Genomic DNA, 20,728 nt, shown 5'->3' with positions numbered 1-20,728 from the left:
AGGTTGTACTGGTTATGAATTTTAGTAGATGTTATCATGATATACATTCTATTGCTATATTGATTCCTATAACCTGACTTCTTTGGGTTTATTTTTCTCTGGGTTTGTTTCTATAGATGTTTGCCAACTGAAGATCAAAAAGGTAGAGATAGGATTTCCGGGTAGGATGAGAAGGAAGACTCTGTTTTGGCCATATAAGTAAGAAGTAGCATATTCCTTCTAAACCAGGAGTGGCTAACCTTTTTAAGGGTGTGTGCCAAAATTGGCTAAATCTTTTAAAAAACTACCCTTGCATGCCCCCCACAGAATTTTTCAAGTGCCCCTTGAAAGGGACACTTGAATAATGACACAATTTTGTTAGTATATCTCACCACTCTGACTTCAAACAAACCACTGCACGAATACAGCTATTTACTGAATGGTGTGACATCACTACATGCCTAGCAGAGAGAATGGGCGTGTGCAGGTCACGACTCAAGATGAATTCCTGGAGTGATGTTGTTTCAAAATTAAAATTTTTTTTTGCTATGCTCCAAATTCAGTTCCCAAAATATTTCTATGCATGCCATAGGTTCGCTACCTGTCCTAAGCCAAAGCATTTCATTAATATCTATTGTAGACTTGTATTTTATTCTTGCTCAAGAAAAAAAAAAAAAAAGGGCATTGCAGTATTACTTGAAAGCTGCTTTTTTCTGAAGAAAACTTCATATAATCATCAAAAACTCCCTACAAAGGGAGTTTCTGATGATACTACCTTTACTTTTTTTTTTTTAAGAATACTCATATTGCATATACTTTTTTAAGAATGCCATAGCAGTGGGTGGTATCAAAAACCTTTACAATGACAAAGCATGCTATAACAAGATTTTTTTTTTTTAAATAAACACATTCCATATATTAGATTCAACATCACCCACAAGAAGTAATGTACGAGGGTTATCCAAAAAGTAATGCAAACTGTGCACATGTTCCTCGTTCCACATGCCTGCATAACTAACATTTGACAGGATAATACTTTGAAGTTTAACCTAAATATCAGTGTGCCTGAAACAGAGTTCCTGTAATTGAAAGTTGTGTAGAAGCTTTAAAATATGGATGGGGATATTACTTCAGGACAGATTACAGTTTCAGATTAAAGACCTTTTATCAAAATTGAAACTTTACAAAGTCAGATGCCAACACAAATTTATGAATTGTTTCCGGAAGTATATGCTGAGCCAATAGTAGATCATGGCAAGATTTCACCTTGGTCTCAATGGTTTCATCGTGGACAGATCAGTGTTGAAGACAAGCAACACCTACAGACAACACATCAGTAGTCATTATTACCACCATTTTGGAGGAAGACAGATATATGGCCTGTGGAGAAATAGCTAACAAATATGGAATACCAAAATAATCTGTTCATCAAATTTTAACTGAAGTGTTACAAAAACAAAAGGCTGCCACCTGGTGGGTCATACATTTGCTGTCAGATGAACAAATCTGTTGCATTTGCTGTCACCGTGCAAAGCATAAAGAAACTGCAATACAGTTACTTGTATGTTACCAACAAGAAGGTGAAGAGTTTTTAAAATGCATTGTTGGCTTTGATGATACATGGACATGTAACTTTGAATCTGAACCATAGTTACAGTTAGTTCACTAGCAATAATCAAAGGTGAAACAAATGATCATCACAGCCTATGATTATGAGGGCATTACTGCCACTTGGAAGAGCAGTAAGCGGAGACTACTATGCAACATTTATTCATCAGAAATTATGTTTTAAAATTCACCAGAAGCTGCCACAAATGTTGGAAGCTAGAATGCTCATACTTGTAATAATAAAAAAAAAAAATCCATAAAATCGAGAGCAGCTTGCGCTCAGTGCCAGCACTAGAAGTTGATTAACTCTACAGCATACAACATTGGTCACCTTTTGAACAACCTGAAAGCAAGTGGGATTTCTTCTAAAAACTGTCTGGCACTTAGCATTGGTAATGCTAAGGGAGTCTAAAACACTGATGGAAGCCTGGGAGTCTAAAACGCTGATGGAACTGATATTCGGGGAACACTCAAGTCAAGTGGACCCAATTTTGGCGAAGTCTGGACGGTCTGTGACAGCCAAATCCTCTGCTTGCACCTTCACGATGGTGGGACTGTTAGTAATCCTGGGTATAACCTCCATGCACAAGTAGATGGTGGGTGACCACCCAAGTGTGAACCAACATAAGCAGGGGTCGAGGTGTGGCGCCCACACCACATGGAGGAACGTCGCCCCTCTATGTTACTAGGTGGTAGATGACTCGCATCAACTGGTGCAATACCACCATTTTGCTTATTGGAGACTTGAAGTGTTGGAACCCATGTTTAGTCTCTAGAGCTAAGTTCCGGTCAACCCTTCCCTATCTCTTCCATCATGCAGTATGATTGATGACTTTTGAGGTTATGATGAATGCTGTGGTGAGATCGAATATTCCTTACATTTCGAGGGTACAGCTCTAAAACGGTATTCGCAGGCCAGCCACTAGTTAGTACAACGGACCGAACCTATTGGTAACTCTCTAGGAGGCTTCCAGATCAGCTAGTGTATAATCTTGCTACCTCTACTCTGCCAGATAGTGACTGGAGGGAGTCCGAGTAGTGTGTATGTGGGGAGCATTGTCGAGGCCACGTTATGTCAAGGATCTGGGTATATTCTTACCACATGTATGCCTTATCCAAAAATTTCATTACTTCATACAGCATGTCCCACCCACTTTTTCTTACTATTGAATACACCATGAATTGTCAAACTAATAGAGCAAGCTTATCTGCGAAAAGATCTAAACCTCCCAAGGACTTCCTAATTCATTTCACAAATATACGGGGTCTCAATTCTAATCTCAACAATGTCCATTTCCACTTGCAGTCTGCCAAACCCCATGTACTTTTTCTGACAGAATCTCAGTTATCGGTTGATTCAACTACTGCTCATCTCAGATGCCCAAATTATTCGCTGTATGATTCCTTTCACCTCAAAGGTGGTACTAGTGCATATGTCCGTTCAGATATTACCTGTCAGAGACTTGGCAATTTGGAATCTCCTTTCTTTCATCTTCTCTGGCTTAAAATCTCTCTACCTCATTGTGGCAAATTCATCTGTTGTCTCTACCGTTCTTCCAACTCCACTAATTACTTGGAGCTCTTTGACTTCCTCTCTTTGCAACTTGACTTTCTCCAGTCCAACTTTCCTAACAGTGAGGTAATTTTCCTTGGTGATTTTAATGTTCACAACAGCAGCTGGCTTCCGTTTTCTAGTCACAGCGACCCAGCAGGTCGAGATGCTGAGGCTTTTGCAATTACTAATGACCTAGCACAGATTTTTCATTTACCTACAAGAATACCGGACAATCCTAATCATATAGCCAATACGCTTGATCTTTTTCTCACAAACAATCCTAAGTACACGGTCGAAGTGAGAGGTCCTTTAGGCACTTCAGATCACAACTTGGTGATTGTCTCTTCTCCAATGGAACCTCTATCTCATGGCTATTCCCAACCTCGTGTTGTTTGGCATTACAAGAATGCAAAATGGGATGACCTGCGAGACTTCTTTTCCTTGGTCGGATTACTGTTTCCAAACTTCTGATGTCAACGTTTGCTCAGATTGTGTCAGTGAAATTATTCTTGCAGGAATGGAATCCTTTATCCCACACTCCACTTTAAAATCTCGTCCTTTATCTAAACCTTGGTTTTCCAATAAATGTACTAAGGCTGTTCATGAGAAGAATGTTGCATATCGTAATTGGCTTGTTTCTAATTCTTCAGTTTCATTTTCTGCCTACACCAAAGCTCCCAACAATTGTAAAGCAGTCATTAATCAGTCCAAACTAGAGTTTGAACAGGCTAAGAGTAGAAAACTTGCTTCTTGCCCTAATGGTAGCCGAGCATTCTGGTCTCTTGCCAAAGCTATTGGCTGCAACTTTTGCCCATCTCTGCTCCCACCTCTGTCCAAACCAGATGGTTCTGTTGTCACTTCAGCCAAGGATAAAGCTGACCTTCTAGCATCCCATTTTTCTTCCAGCTCATGTATTAATGATCTTGGTAAAACACCTCCTACCATTCCCAACACGGTCCATTCAATGCCTCCTGTGGTCTTCCGTCAAAAGGATATCAGAAGGATTTTGATGAATCTTGATGCTAAGAAAGCTCCAGGTCCTGATGGTATTTCTCCACTTGGTCTCAAAACCTGTGCTCCTGAACTTACTCCTATTCTTTGCCGCCTTTTTTCACTTTCTTATTCCAAAGGTGTTTTTCCTTCTGCTTGGAAATTTGCTCATATCCAGCCAGTTCCTAAAAAGGGTGACAAATCCCTCCCATCTAATTATCGTCCCATTGCATTTACTTCTACTCTTTCTAAAGTAATGGAGAAATCAATTAACCGCCAAATCTTAAACTACCTTGAAACCTTCTGTCTGATCAATGATCACCAGTATTGATTCCGTCAGTGTCGATCCACTGGTGATATTCTGGCTTATGTTACCCATTTATGGACTAATTCAATGGAAAGGTTCGGTGAAACACAAGTAGTTGCTCTTGACATCTCAAAGGCTTTTGATCTTGTTTGGCATAAAGGTCTTCTAAACAAGCTTCCATCTTATGGTTTGCCAACTGTTTTGAGTAATTGGTTATCCAGTTTTCTCTCTGATCGCTCACTGAGGTGATGGTAGATGGCTCTCTGTCTTCTAAATTCTCCACTAATGCCGGTGTCCCCCAAGGTTCAGTTCTTTCCCCCACTCTTTTCCTCTTGTATATTAATGACCGTCTTCCATTGACTGGAAATCCTATCCATAGTTTTGCCGATGATAGCACATTGCATTCCACTTTCCATTTTGAGAAACCGTGTCCTGCTCAATCAGCTTCAACTTCTCGAAAATCTGCTACCAATTCCTTAAATGCCAATCTTCAGGTAATTCTCCAGTGGGGCAAAGACAACTTAGTTGATTTAAACCCTTCTAAAACTCAGTCTTGTCTTATATATCGCAAAAAGGATTCTTCTGCTCCTATGCTTATCTTTAGTGACACTCTGATTTCTAGGCAAAATGATATATCTCTTTTGGGGATTACCCTGACTTCTAATCTCTCTTGGCACAAGCACATTACAAATATTGCTTCTTCTGCATCTAAAAAGCTTGGTTTTCTCTTTCGCTCTCGGCGTTACTTTTCTTCGAAACAGCTGCTCACTCTGTACAAATCGCAAATCCGCCCTGCCATGGAATATTGTTCCCACATCTGGGGTGGTGCCCCCAAAACCTCTCTCAGGCTTCTTGATTCCATTCAGAAGAGGGCAGTTAGGTTAATTAATGATTCATCTCTAACAGAGTCTCTCCACTCGCTTTCTTATAGACGTACTGTTTCTGCTGCATGCCTCTTCTACAGATACTTCCATGGACACTGTTCTTCTGAATTGGCTTCTATAATTCCCACTCTCTCTTTCAAAACAGTCCGAACACGTGACGCCACCAGCCAACATCCATTTACTGTCCAACTTCAAACCCACAGAACCAACTTTTCATCTTCCTCATTTATTCATTCAACTGCCGTTTTCTGGAACAACCTTCCTTCATACGTATTTCCTGAAAATTACAGTCTACAGAAGTTCAAGTCCAACGTCAACAAATATCTTCTTTCGTCTTCTCAACCTCCAACCCAAGCACGGTACTAAGTACTATAGGTTCTAATACCTCTCGTGTTTGGGATTCACATAAAAAAAAAAAAAAAAAAAAATGCACATGTTGTGGTAAGCCTAAAAACTGGAGTAGCAAGGGTATTAAAAGGGAATACTAAGTGCTTCGTGGTAATAAACTGTCCTTGTCATCTTATAAATTTTTGTGCTGAAAATTGGTTTTCAAAGCAGATGAATACCTTAGTAGACATTTACTACTATCTTGAAAGAAAGGTAAATGTAAATAGTTTCAATTGGTGCATGCCACTGAAGTAAAAAAAAAAAAAAAAAAAAAATCTGAAGAATGTGTGTGTGTACACACTTGGCTGTTTGATTAAATGTGTAACTAGACTGATAAAACAGTAGCAAACTTTGACACATCTATTTAAGGAAGAGGTTAGAAAAGCCATCTAAGCATTTTACAATTGCCAAATTGAAAAGTACAACAAGCGATCACTAGTGAATGCCAGTGATATATCCAAATCCAGTTCATGATCCAAAATAATTTTTGAAAGAAGACAAATCAAGGAACTCCTCATGAAACAAAACCTGAAAACAAAACCATAAACAGGCCAAGCAAGCTGATAATTCTTGGCATGTTATCCTCAATCATGTAGAAAGTCTGCTCGTGTTTTTCCCTTCTTGTTTTAATAAAGCAATGCTCATTTCTTTTAAATGCCATGTCAACATTTGAACATAGCTCTTCAGTCCAATGCACCTCATTTCCATATACTGAGGTTATTACTCCTAGATATGCCAAATGTTATATGAAAATTTATTTTACCAAAATTTTTTAAATCTTTCACATACATTGTGGAAGCTTATTACACAGCAGACTAAATCAGAAGAATGATTCTGACTAAGTCATAGGCATTTTCCAAGGTCATGGAGAAACAAGAGGAAAAGAATCTGCTCAGCGAGGAAACCGTCACTGCAGTATGCAACTTGTGCATCCTCATGTTGCAGTATGCAACATGAGGATGCACAAGTTCCCACTGAAAAATTATGCTCTCATAAGTGCACAATTTCATAATTTGGCAGTGTATCATTTTCAAATTTGAAATTATTTGTGGACAAGTTTCCAGTACTTCTTAGTGCCATTTAAGATAAAGAAATGAGGAAGCAACAGACGTTTTCAGTATCACTGCTGTCATTGTGAGAATCTACTAGATGCTATTATGAAAGAAGAAAGAATTGATGTGCAGTGGTCTTTTGGTTGGGAGCTGACAAGTGCACCACAAAGAAGCCTGCAGTATAAGAAATTATCCCAAGTCATGTTTGGCATTTTAACAATTCATCAGCAACGCTGAGTGTAAGAAAATATTCGGCCAAGTTAAACAAAACTGAGTTCAGATCTCTTTCTGGTGAAGCTTTGGAAATGCCCTTAACAACTAAGTCTAGATAACAGGGTTATTGTTATGAAAAAAACTTTGACTCAACATTTCTCAAGAGGACAAAGCCTACAACAATATCTTTCTGGAAGCAGTCATAACCAGTTCATCTTTAATAGAAATTCACAAACAAAAAAAATCTTAGATAAATTAATGTTTGAAAACATACTAATAGTAAAAAAATCCAGTGTGTATATTTTACGAGCAGTGATAATTTAATTCGCGCAAGATCTTATCTTAATTATCTTAATTCATCTGAATCTTCTGTGGATTTCTCCTCAAAATACTCTCTCTTGAACTTTACACACTTTCGCCACTGTCATACCCACTACCTACGCATTAAATGCGCCTCGAAAACCATTTTTCGAAAGACTTCAAAGTGCTTCCACTGTGACTCTGCGAGCATCATTGTCAGATGTGAAACTCTTGCCTTTCAGAGATTTCTTCAGATGTGGAAATAGGAAGAAATCACATTGTGCTAAGTCTGGTGAATAAGGGGAATGTGGCAGAGCCTCGACACCTATGGCAGTGATCACTAGCTGCACAATATTAGCCGTATGGGGCCTGGCATTGTCTTGATGGAGAAACCACTTCGCACCAGAAAGTTCTTGATGTTTCTCATGAATGGCAGGCCAAAGTGTTTGACCTTGAGAACCTCACAGTATGCTTCCTTATTCATAGTTGTTCGACAAGCCACAAAATGTGTAATGAGAATGCCCTTTATGTCATAAAACACAAGAACCATTTCCGAACAAGAAGCTCAAAATTTCTTAGGTCTTGATGAATCAGAATGCTTCCACTCACTTGACTGTTGTTTTGTCTCTGGATCATAGTGAAAAATCCAAGTTTCATCACAAGCCACATTTGATTTAAGACGTTTTGACCCTGTGTTTCAAAACGATCAAGCATTTCTTTGCACAAGTCTACTCTCTGCTATTTTTGTTCTGGTGTCAAATTGTGTGGAATCGAGCAGTCCACAATGTTGTGAGCACAACCACATGAAATGGACATTCTAACAGCTAATTCACAAAGTGTAATTCACCTGTTTTAGATTTCCTGGGCTTTTGCAATTTGCTCAGGAGTTGTTGAGGAGGAAGGCTGACCAGGTCTTCGGTCATCTGCAACAGACTCACGGCCTTCACTGAATCGCTTGTGCCATTTAAATATGGCCCATCCTATAAAGACACTCAATACCAAACACTTCATTCATCTCTTTCACTGTTTCTGATGCATTTAAGCTCCGTCTGACAAAATAACAAATCACATATTGCTGTTCAATCTGTATGTCCGACATGATACTTGCTTCAAAATGATCATCAGTGACATGTGGCTGAAAAACTCTCTTCACGCAACACTAGCTTGACAAGTACTGATGCACACACAGAATCTGCTCAGTAGCGATCAGGGAGAGCACCTCTAGTGGCAGTTATGGAAAGTTTGCGTGGTAACCATAAAATCTTGCATCACTCCGCGAATTAAATGATCACCCCTCGTAATATAAAATGTGTATGTTTGTCAGCGAAATTGAATTTCTGCAGTGTAGACTTTGTAAAAACTTCCTGGTTTCCTAACAAGAACCTGATTTTTGCAAAAAAACCCTGTTTTTTTCTTGTTTTCTTTGTGCTTACAATTGCCTGATCTCCAGTTATTTTGAAAGTCAAAGCTATATATATCATCTATATATATAAGAAAATGGTTAGGTTCCATCACGAGTACTGCATACAAGTCTTCTGTGGATTTAGAAGAAGCCTTATTTTGGGAAGGATATAGATCTGTTGTAATGTGTGCAAAGAACAACAAAATTAGTCAGGGAAACAAAAATCCTTACCAAGAAAGACCCGAGTTTTGAAAGGTGCAGCATCTAGAAACTAGGTACCTGTGAGGTACTTCGATGTATACTACAATTTTCTGTTATGTAGTTACTGAAGTGTTTAAGGTTTTAAATGGATTAAATAAACTAAATGCTGTTGGCATCCTTAATCTTTCTTGGATGACACATAAGGTGACAAAAATATTAACTGAAAAAGGATGGTCACAGGACAGATGTGCAAACATTTACTTTCAGCCAGAGATTAACTGATTGTTGCAATAAACTTCCATCTGGTGTTGTGGAGGTGGGTAAGAAAGAATTATTACAGGAGAAGAACAAATCACATGACTTTTTTTATTTTATTTATTTGTTTGGCTGATGTTGTATAAACTTGCTTCAATGCAGAATCTGCCCGCTACTAATACTAATATGCTGGGCTGTGTATAAAAACAACCTCCCACAGTTTGCAGCAGAAATGTTCTGGCAAACACCCTTAATCTTTACAGACATCCATCTACAATTAGTGAAATCCAGTTGACCACAACCACTGAGATGCTATCTAGCATAATCCTTTTCCTAGTGTGTGGGATATCTGAACAAATGCAGAGATCTTCACCATCACTTTGTTCAGTTCATTTCCTATCAACAGCTTAATATTGTGCTTTGTGTAGATGCAGATTTCTTAGAAAGTTTTCAACAGGTGAGACTTATCACTGGGAAGTTCTTAAGAAACTGAACACAGAAATCCTGCAGTAAAGTGCTTTCTTATCAATATTTCAAATTTTTTTATAGAATATTTAACAATATACTAGTTGGTTTTGTATATTTTAACTTTTCTGTTATGTATTTGAAATTGTGCCTTTGCTTGATATGTAGAAATCTGTATTACTATAATATAAAATATCAGTGTAAATACACCATAGTGAACTCATAATGAAAAACTAAATAAGTAGTGCAAAGGCAGCGATTTGATTGTATCTCATATTATGACTACTTTTGGCATCTCTCATATTGTGGAAATAACTTCACAACTGGGTTGGCATGACTGCAACACCGGGGTACCTGCCCACCCACTGATGTTAGGCCAACAAGCCTTGAAATGATGCCGTCTGGGTGGTAGTGCCCACTGAGAATAAGTAACAACAGTCTTCTATATTAGTGAAGCATTACTTATTCGAGGCAGTGCAATGCATGCTAACTCGTGAAGGTAGTCACAATACGAGATACAATCAAATCAATGCCTTTACACTACTTATGTAGTTTTTAATTATGAGTTCACTAAGGTGTATTTACACCGATATTTTATAGTGTATTTTAAACTCATAATATATTATGTCTTGAGCATTTATATTTTATTTAAGTACATATCTGTAAACAGCCCAAACTTGTCTGAAGGGCTGTGTACGTGTTTTTTAGCCATAAACACATACACAAACATATACTTATTCCTCATGCAGCCAGGTGCTCAGCATCTTGACCAAATTTCTAATACAGACTAATCTTTTATTGTTTTGCTTTATTAAATCCCTGGGATGTTGCTGCTGTGAGTATTATTGTACCTTGTACTTTATCCCCTCCCTCAAATAAGCATGTAATAAAGTTGATTTATTTATTCATACCATCTTAATCAGAAGTTTGGATAATATCATTCAAAAATGCAAATTATAGCATAAATACTCATTTATAAAGTTTAAAGTTTAACCTTTAAAGTTTATTTTGCATTTACTGAAAGATAAATTGTTTCTTTAAGAGTATAAATGATATAATTTGAAACATACCTTAAAATCAAAAAGTTGAAGACCTAGAAGGAGGGAGTAAAAGTCTGCTGAAAGAATGGACAGGTTTACTGCAGTAGCACTGCTGAGTTTCATGACAATAGGCATTATTACATACAGCAGGAAGAGGCAGACTGCAAATCCTACCAACAAGGTCACTAAATGAAGAGAATAATTAAAATTTTAGCTTTATATTTTTTAATATTTCACTCATCAATGGGTTACGCTTAATTAAAAAAAAGTGTATAATATTAAAAGAAGGTTCATAAATCACTACACTTTAACAAAGTTGTATTTTTATAATTTTATAAATTCAACTATTTATTTATAGCAAAAAAACAAACAAAAATATTCCTTAGAACCATACCAAAATTTACATATAATTTACAGTAGAATCTCATATATTTGGCAGCACTGAAGGATGGATCAAAGGGTGATTGCGTATTTAGTGGCTAAAATGATATTCAAACAGCATGTAGCATTATGTACATAACTACTTCTAATACTGCACATAACTACTAATAGTAAAAAACAGATCATCAACTGTATTAACAACATCATTAACTGGCACAAAAAGATGAAGGAAAGATGATGGAAATTTTAAGACAAAGGGAAAAAAAAGTGTTATATGAAAAGAAGCAGCAAAAGAGGTAAGCAGACGTTTAGCCATAATTATGAGTACAACCTTGGATTCAGTGGTGGTCCCTATAGATTGGCAATGTGCAAATGTCTGCCCAGTTCACAAAGGAAGATGGATCAAAGGGCAAAGTGGGTAATTACAGACCTATAAGCTTGATTTCTGTTCCAGAGAAAAATATAATGAAGTCACTGGTTAAAAAAAGCAATTCAGGACAGTTTTCAACATGGATTTGTTTTAAGGAGTGACCTTGTCTGACCAAACTGATTGGATACTATGATGTAGTAACAAAGGAAATAGAGGCCAAAAATAATTTTGACATCATATACTTCAATTTCAGAAAAGCTTCTGATACTGTTCCACATGAAAGACTACTATACAAACTGGAACAGGTAGCATTGGGCAAAGGCTACTGCTATGGATAAAGGGATGAATGAGTGGGGGAACCCTGGAGGACTCCGCTAATGTTATGCCTGGAATCTCCCAAGGTTTGATCCTGGGCCCATTAGTGTTTTCAATATTTGTTACTAATACTAATGAAAGCATATCAGGCTTAATGTCTATGTTTGCAGATGATACAAAGGTTGGCAGGGTGGTTAATGACAGTAATCAGGATGCTGCAACGAGAAGTGGCAACTGAAATTTAGCATTGACAAATGCAAGGTATTGCATATAGGTAGTGGTAATCCCAGAATAACATATCAACTGTGTGGTACCACACTCAAGGGAGCAGAGAACAAAAAACTTGGGAGTAATTGTGCAGTCAGACATGAAATTCTCTTAGCAGTGAAGATAGGCTGCTAAGGCAGCTCATAGGGTTTTAATGATATACAGGAATGATACCAGCAGGGATAAGGAGGTAAGTATCCCAATAAGGCAATCGTTAGACCACATCTTGAATACTGCATACAGGCCTGGAAACCTCATTTTAGGTAGAATGCAGATCTGTTGGAACTGGTGCAGAGAAGAGCAACAAGGTTAGTGAGGAAAACAGAAGGGTATTCTTACTAAGAAAAACTCCAGTTTTACAAATTGCAGCATCTGGAAACTAGGTACCTGTGGGGAGGGGGAATCTGATTGAGGTGTTTAGGGGTATGAATGGACTGAGTAAGCTAAATGCTAATGGCATCCTTCCTCTTTCTCAGACAACAGAGATGAAGGAGCATAAATTTAAAATGAGGAAAGAGGATGGTTGTAGGACAAATGTGTTGTAGAAGTGGGTAGTCTGAGCAAAATTTAAGGACAAATTAAGTGCTTTCGGGGTGCCTCCGTAGCCAGGTGGGCAGGAGCAGCAGTGCATAGCACACGTTTCTTGATTAGACTGGGGTTCGAGCCCTTGACCACCAAATACGGAGGATGCGGAAAGGTCAGGGAATGACTACCCCATATCCCCGGAGCAATATGGCCTTAGTTGCTAATGCTCCTAAAAACCAAATAACAAACAAATAAACAAGTTCTTTAGGCAAATTATTAGGGGTTGTGGGCAGGTGACTTGGGAAGTTTTTTTTTTTTTTTAATTAATTTTGGCTGATGCTATATTAGCTTGCTTCCTTTCATCATATGACAATACTGATAATTTTTAAAAGATAATATATTTTCAACAAAAAGCATTCTTAACATTACTAACAATAACATTGTTATTTTACACTTTTGTCAGGTAAAACATTGTTTTGTTTTACCTGACAGCAAATTCCATGGCTGAAATCACAATAGTTAAGTCATGTTATGCAAGCAATAATTATTTCCTTTTTTAAGTTTTCATTTGGTTGAGTGAATTTTTCTCATTTATGTATGTGTCATTTTTCTTCATCTTTCATGCAGTCCACTACAAAAATGTTACGTGGCAGTCAGATTACTATATGGAAATTACATATAATTTTCTACACTACAAGAACATTTTTTCCTTGAGAAATATAATTGCACATTTCGTGGCTAAACTGATATTCAAACAGCATGTAGCATTATTAAGGTTCACTTAGAATGCATGTTAATCACAAAAGGAAACATCTACTAGTGTAGCCTAAAACCAATGTTTCATGGAACTCTGGTGTTCTGTGAGCATCTGCAAAATATTCCAACTATAATTAGCACTTATGTACATTTTACTGCTGTTGTTGTTGTTATTTGGTTTTTAGGAGCATTAGCAACTAAGGCCATATTGCTCCTGGAATATGCGGTGGTCATTCCCTGACCTTTCCGCAGCCTCCGTATTTGGTGGTGACGGGCTCGAACCCCGGTCTAATCAAGAAGCATATGCTATGCACTGCTGCTCCTTCCCACCTGGCTATGGAGGCGCCTACATTTTACTGCTAAATACCATGCTGTTAGTGTATTTTGTTATCTCTTGTGAATCCCTCTGGTAACTCCAGTGTATAAACAGAAAACATTTCTTTATTATTTCAATATTCTGATGCACTTTAAAATAAAAACAAACTATTACTGACACATTTTTATTTTATTTCTAGTCATGAAGACAAAAGTTTTTTGCACTAAAAAAAGTGAATGATTTGGTGTTCTGCCAATGCCCCACCCATTCCAAAATGTTTTACTCAAAAAAAGATTGAAAAAAAAAATACTGGTGTAGACATTTTAGATATGAACTGAAGATATTTCATGAAATGGGGATTGAGTTCCATTCCTATTTTCCTACCATTTCATAACAGACAATAGGTTTGTAACAAACATGACAAAAATATTCTGTTCTTTACTTGTAAATATTTATATACAACTCAGTCTTCTATAAGAGAATAAATTAAATATTTCATGCTGTTTGAGTGGCAGCTTGCTGATCAATGCTGATTCCATGCAGAAAAAATCTTTTGCAGTGTCTAGAAGTATACAACTGCTTACATCTGTGTTGCCAAAATTTCTCAAACAATATCCTATCAACATCATTCACCCAAGTATTTTATTTATTTTTTGCTTTTTTATATGATATATAGCAGAGCTACTACTGCTATATTCTTTGCAAAGTCCTTTCACTGAAGTGCTTCCTTCATTTCAGTAAATCTGTTTTTTTTTGTTCAAATTTTGAAACATTACACATGGAATGAGTTTTTTTTGCATTGTTTAAATGCCATTCTGAAGAAAAACTTAACATAAGAAATATGTAATCACTAATATACATGCTGCTTGCCATGCTAATGTTTTTAGAAGGGAGCAAAACAATGATACACTCCACAAAATGCAGGACTTAAACCAGCAGTGTTTCTGTATCTGCTGTGTGCACACAAAAACACTGCTTTTGTTTTACCTGACAAAAATGGAACTTGGTGAATTGTCTGTTGCTATATCGAATGTGTGACATGGCCCAAAGTACTGTCCATTCCACTATACTATAAATATACTACTTTAAACTGCATCTCTTCATGCACACTATACCCATTTGCCCACTGCACAATTCTTTTCACCCTCTGTCAGTCTTTTGCATTAAGATGCCATCCTTGGTCACGAGACTGCTGTTGCTTCAATGTTTTCTGGTTGTTGGACTAGCCTTGGTATATTCTTTATATTTTTGTGCATGAATGCCTGAGCAGGGCACAAGTATCCATCCTACATGCACAAATATGTATGGTGCTGATTATCATACTATGCTCAAAATCACTTAAGTGACACTGCTGGTTCATTTTCTGCTGAACTACACATACAATCTCTCAGTATTCTACCTGTTTTATATAACCTGGTATGATGTGGCACCGTTTCTGACAGGGTGATCTACTCCTTGGATGGCATGGGATGTTCTTCATAAATTGGTCATTCAGTATCTATGTACACATGAATAGTCACAGATTCTGTGTATACAGCATGTCCAAAAGATTTTAATGTTCTTGTTTATACACCGGCATGACCACCAGGTCAGTGGAGTTTACAGTAAATCATCAATACAAATATTAATCGTATTTAGCAGTCACAGGCTTGAACCCAGGTCCACTGAAAGAGCGCATGTTACTGCACTCTCGCTCCTGACCGCTCAACTACATCAGTTTTTTGGCTGTATGATAATAAGCATAATTATCTGAGATGAGGTATACTATATAGTTTGCCATCTTAATAGATAATAAATTTCATAAATATATACTGTTATACTTCTTCATTTAGGACTGTAGTTAGCTGATCTCAGGTGGAGGAGTAGAGTCCCATCATGAGTTATTCTTAGTTTTTCAGCCTGCACAACATGCAAATTGGCCTGTGAACACATGCTTCTATAGACAAAGCATATATATATATATATACAGTGAAACTTCCCTTTAACGGACAGCCATGGGGAACGAAAATGTGTCCATTAGAGAGAAGTGTCCGCTAACAAGAAGTCTGAGGGAGAAAAAAAAAAAGAAAGAAAGAAAAATCGTCAAACATTTAATGTAAAATTAAATTAAATCATATACAGATTTTGCACAATATTTTTGTAAATAATATACATACAATTGTGCTATGCATATTATGACTTTATCATAAGAAAAATACATACAGTAATCACTTACTTTCTTCTGCACCTCCTTCCAACTGATAATTTTGTTTTCAACGTTTGTTTGGAGTAAAGAAACCATCGAAAGTCCTTCAGTATCTTCTTCAGCAGCGAAAAACATTTTTAAACGATTGATTTGTATAAGCGCTTCTTCTATTTTCATCAGTGGTTCGTCGTTAATATGTTCTTCGACAGAATGACCTCTTTCCATTTCTTCATCCTCGTGAGGAACTTCTTGAAAAATATCGATGATAATGTCGTTGATATCTATAGCACCATCTTCTGTAGTGAGGTTCGAGTCTATATCTTTGTAGCCAGGGTCACTTGTAGCTGATGTATCATACATTATCAATAGATGTTAAAGTTCTTGTTCTGCTTGGTGCTCCACATTGCTGTTCACAACTTCAATTTTTGCGATTGAGAAGCCAGACTTTACAAAACAATTCACGACAGTTTGTTTTCTAATTGCATTTACCGAAGAGGAAATCCACTGAATCGCATCTAGGATGGTGATTTTCTTTGCAAGGTCACTTGCACATGTTACATCGTTCATGTTTGCAATGAGATGTCTTAAAACACGTTTCCTGTAGTGAAGTTTAAAATTTTTTATTATCCCTTGATCCAAGGGCTGACACTGCAGATGTGTTTGGTGGCAGAAAAACGATTTGAATGTTGGACAATTCAATGTGCGGGTGAGATGCAGCATTATCCATGAAAAGAATAATTTTTCTGTTTTGACGAATCATGTTTTGGTTAAAGTGACTTATCCATTCGCTCATGATATCTCGTGTCATCCACGCTTTTTTATTAGACTTCCAGTCAACATTCAAAAGATTCAACTTTATGCCCTTGAAACAACTAGGATTTTGTGGTTTTCCTATAACAAGAGGTTGTTCAAAGTCTCCCAGCATATTTGTACACAATAGTACAGTCAAGTGTTCCTTAGAAATTTTTCCGCCATGGCACTTTTTGTTTTTTAGACTCACTGTTTTTTCATGAAGAGCTTTAAAAAACAACCCTGTTTCGTCACAGTTGGAAATATCCTTAGCTTCAAAATCATGACATAAATCTTCCAATTTGACGGTCCACTCTGTTACAACCCCAGTATCAACAGATCCACCTTCACCACTTACGGTTTTCCAAGAAATTTTATGCCGAGTTTTGAACTTGTCTAGCCATCCCACAGAAGCTTTGAACTCATTTACTCCCCATAGATTTTGCAACCTCCAAAGCCTTTTCCCTAATAATAGGCCCATTAATGGGAATTTTTTTAGCACGTTCACGACAAAACCACTCATACGTAACATTGTCAATTTGAAGTCCAACAGTTTTCGGGAATGATTTTTGAACCTGATCATTTCCGTGTTGCCAAAATTGTTTGAGCAGTTCATTTTTTTTCTTTAGGATGTCGCTTACCTGCATCTTCCCGATTTTGAATTTTGCAGCGAGATTGCGAACACTATTTTTTTGCCGATCATACGCATTAATGAGTTTGACTTTATCTTTTAAAGTTAAATGTTTACGAGAAGACATTGTGCACTTCACACGACATTGAAAAAATCTGAAAACTGAAACTGAAAAGACGAAAGGCCGACCATATCCCCCCCCCCCTGCACACACCAAATTCATCAGAAGTTTTACACGTGTCTTAAAATTCTTGAAAAAGGGTTTAGAACCACGACGTAAACCTTGATAAAATTCAGAGAGTCGGAAATAGAAAATAAACACACGATTGAGGCAATACATGGAAGAAAAGTTCCTAGAAAAAGGGCCGTAAGCTCGCCCGCTGTCCGTTATGGGGAGATCAGATTAAGTGCTAATCTAAACGAAACAGTGCAGATTGCCTGTCCGCGTCCATTACAGAGAATGTCCGTTAGGCAGAAGACAGAAGCTGCAAACACGTTAAAACCAATAGAGGTGAGTTGGGGAATTTGAAAATGTCCGTTGTAGAGAGATGTCCGTTAACGAGAGGTGTCCGTTAGGAGAAATTTCACTGTATATATATATATGTGTGTGTGTGTGTATAAACAGATGTATAAAGTGTATGCTTGGGAATGGGAGGAGAACTTAAAATAATAACAAGTATTGTACCATGTGAAATTGATTTAAGGTATTTATTGAATGTTTCAACCTCAATACACACTTAAAACCTGAAGATGTTCTGACTATCCCTGCTGAACCTTATCATCAGGCCTAATCCAACATGGAACTAATTCTAACTGTTCCTTGTTGCATTAGGCCTGAAGAGGAGATTCAGCATAACCAGGAAATGTCACCAAACTGTTTAATGTGCATATTGAGGTGGAAACATTTAAATAACTATCTAAAATCAATTTCACACAGTATAACAGTGTATATTTTTTATCCTATTATCCTTAAAAATGATAGGTATGGTTCTATTGTGTAACTGCATTACTTTTTTAGCTCAGAGTACCTGTACTATGTTTTATCCTGGGTCATACTGCATTTGCACTCATATCATATCACAGCTTATCCATTTGCAGCTGTTTCTGATTATTGTCAAGATAACTGGATATATCCAATTCATGTCCAGCAGCCAGTACTGTAATTTCTCGTAGAATGTGTCTAATGGCCCACCTTCTGCAAAATGAAACTGCATCATGCTGCAAAGATACAGATCTACTGGACACTTTTGCTAACCTGAAAATCCCCTTGCCCCTACTGATCATCACGATATGTGCATACAAATCATGAACCAGCAGTATTCTCTGCTCCTACCATACTTCCACTTGTGGAATATGTAAATTTTCTTCAGGCACAAGAATTTTTTTTTTCAATTGGACTATTCTTCATAGTAATATTCAATTTAAAATAAGATACCACACACAATAAGATACCACACACAAAGGCCTCCGTAGCTGAGTGGTTAGAAGCGTGGGTGCAATAACATACGCTCTTTGAGTAGACTGTGGTTCAAGCCCCTGACTGCTAAATACGGTTGATCTGCCAACCCGCATTGGACCAGCGTGGCAGATTATGGTCCATTTCCCTCAGCATGAATTGTTGAGGAGGCTTCCATCCTGCAGTGGGTTGATAATGGCTACAGTTTTTTTTTTTACCGCACAAAACTTATGAACTTTTGGAAGCAAAAAAGAATCTTAAAACATCATTGTTTATGTTTGTAAAGCTGAATTCAGCACATATAAACATAAACAATGAACAACAACTTTAATTTTAATTTTTTTACAGATGTACTATATAAAAATATATGTGTATGAATGGCTGATAGTTCCCCACCTACCTTCCATTCAGAACTGCATTACTGGATACTCTGAACAGCTTCTGCACAAACAAAATATTGTGCATGTTTTTCCTAACAGATGTTCACTTGAACAGAGGTTCCATTTATTAAGGCACATGTAATTAGATGGACTTAAATTAAATAAAATGTCTTAAATTATACTTAAATTGCTGAAACTGTGTTTATTCCATTCTGGAGAACTGTACATTGAATTGGATCTCTTCATGCATGCTAGAAGAGATGTAGTTCAATGCTTTCCCCTATGAAAACTTTAATACTTACCTTCTTCCCACTGATCCCAGTCTATAACAGCCACTTCTTGTCTTTCTAATACTGCTCTGAAAGAAATTAAAATACTACGTAAACAGATATGCTGATATGCACAGGTCATTTACATCAGTTGGCATTATCACTAACCACACGTACAGACCATTAATATTGCAAATCCCCTTACTGACTAAAAGTTGTTTAGCTTAACAGTGTTGCCCACAACTGTAAACTGTTTAAGTATTCTATTAACTGAAAATAATTTATTTACAATTGGCCAACTGGGCTTGTACCAGTCCTCTGATCGAAAATTGATTAACTCTAATTGTAATTAATTATAATCAAACATTTAAACTTAATTGGAATAGAGATTTTGTTTCATTAGAAAGGAGCAAATCAACTAACTGATGAATAAATAATCGCACTCAAGTGTAATTAAAATTTTAAAGAGGCAGAGAAATAGTGGCAGATGAATAAGATAATTCCCTTTAATTTGCCGATACTAGAATATTCTTTATCCATTAAGTATATTATATACACACAAAATAAAATAAAAAAGTCTTGTCAAATTCTGGATTTGACAACCATTCTATTAAAATATCACAAGTAAAAGGTGCTAATTAGTGTTCTTTAAACAATCTGAATGTATTACATAATTGATTTCATAATAAAAATGATTTGCAATCACAACATATAATTAAACAGAGAATGTAAGAAGCAAGTTTAATGAACAGGGGGCACACAAAGTTCCTTTTTTTTTTTAATTGATTATATTTTGTTCTCAGGCAATTTAAAAAAAAAAAAAAAAAAACAGGCTGAGAACAATATTCCATGCAAAGGCTTGCTCTGTGGCAATCCCAGAAGTGCTACTACCAAAAATGAACACAATTAACAAAAAGGTAAAATTAGCATGATGTCTTAATTTGCCATGATTAAAATTTCTGCTTCATTTCGTAATTAATCAAAATGAAGTAGAAATAAACTTACAGCTGTATTCCATTTACGACACTTCCAAACAGTCCTAACATTCCTAGGAATTCCACCATGCTGTAGCTTTTAACAACGAACTCTTCAGCAACGTTGGAGATTCCGTAGAGGGCAGCACCTGACAGACATAACATATCACCAAGGAGACGGTTGCTAGCTGCAAATAAGTGAATATCTTATTAAGTTGGAAATGTGGAAACAGTTTTAACTTGGTTTCTGTAAATAAGTAATTAACGTTAGTAAGGAGGCTCCATCACGTATCAATAGTTTAAGCTGAATGAACAAATTAAGCAAACTAAATACCAGTACAACTTTTATTTACATCATGGAAAACAGTGGAACTTCGGAATAATTATAGACCGTTAGCAGTTGTTTTTGGCGCTGTTTTCGTACCCGTCTCATTAAACTGACGGCTCCCCTCACACGAAAGAATAGACGGTTTGGA

At 36.8% G+C, this 20,728-nt stretch overlaps 1 protein-coding gene across 1 annotated transcript in view; it reads right to left on the bottom strand.

The window, feature by feature from the left end:
- The window catches only part of LOC150081544 (solute carrier family 35 member F1-like), a 220,133-nt gene that overhangs the window by 16,222 nt on the left and 183,183 nt on the right, over nt 1-20,728 (bottom strand). Inside the window, exons 4-6 of the mRNA XM_090380242.1 lie at nt 20,284-20,440; nt 19,312-19,367; nt 10,669-10,823 (exon numbers count right to left, since the gene is read on the bottom strand). Coding sequence (XP_090236368.1) covers nt 10,669-10,823; nt 19,312-19,367; nt 20,284-20,440 — 368 coding nt within the window. The remainder of the gene's footprint in view (nt 1-10,668; nt 10,824-19,311; nt 19,368-20,283; nt 20,441-20,728) is intronic.

Source organism: Mastigoproctus giganteus, chromosome 8 (genome assembly GCF_048544385.1).
Source record: "Mastigoproctus giganteus isolate SK-2022 chromosome 8, ASM4854438v1, whole genome shotgun sequence".
NCBI lineage: Eukaryota > Metazoa > Arthropoda > Arachnida > Uropygi > Thelyphonidae > Mastigoproctus > Mastigoproctus giganteus.
Note: the sequence above shows the minus strand (reverse complement) of the source record. Positions and strands in the feature narration are given on the sequence as shown.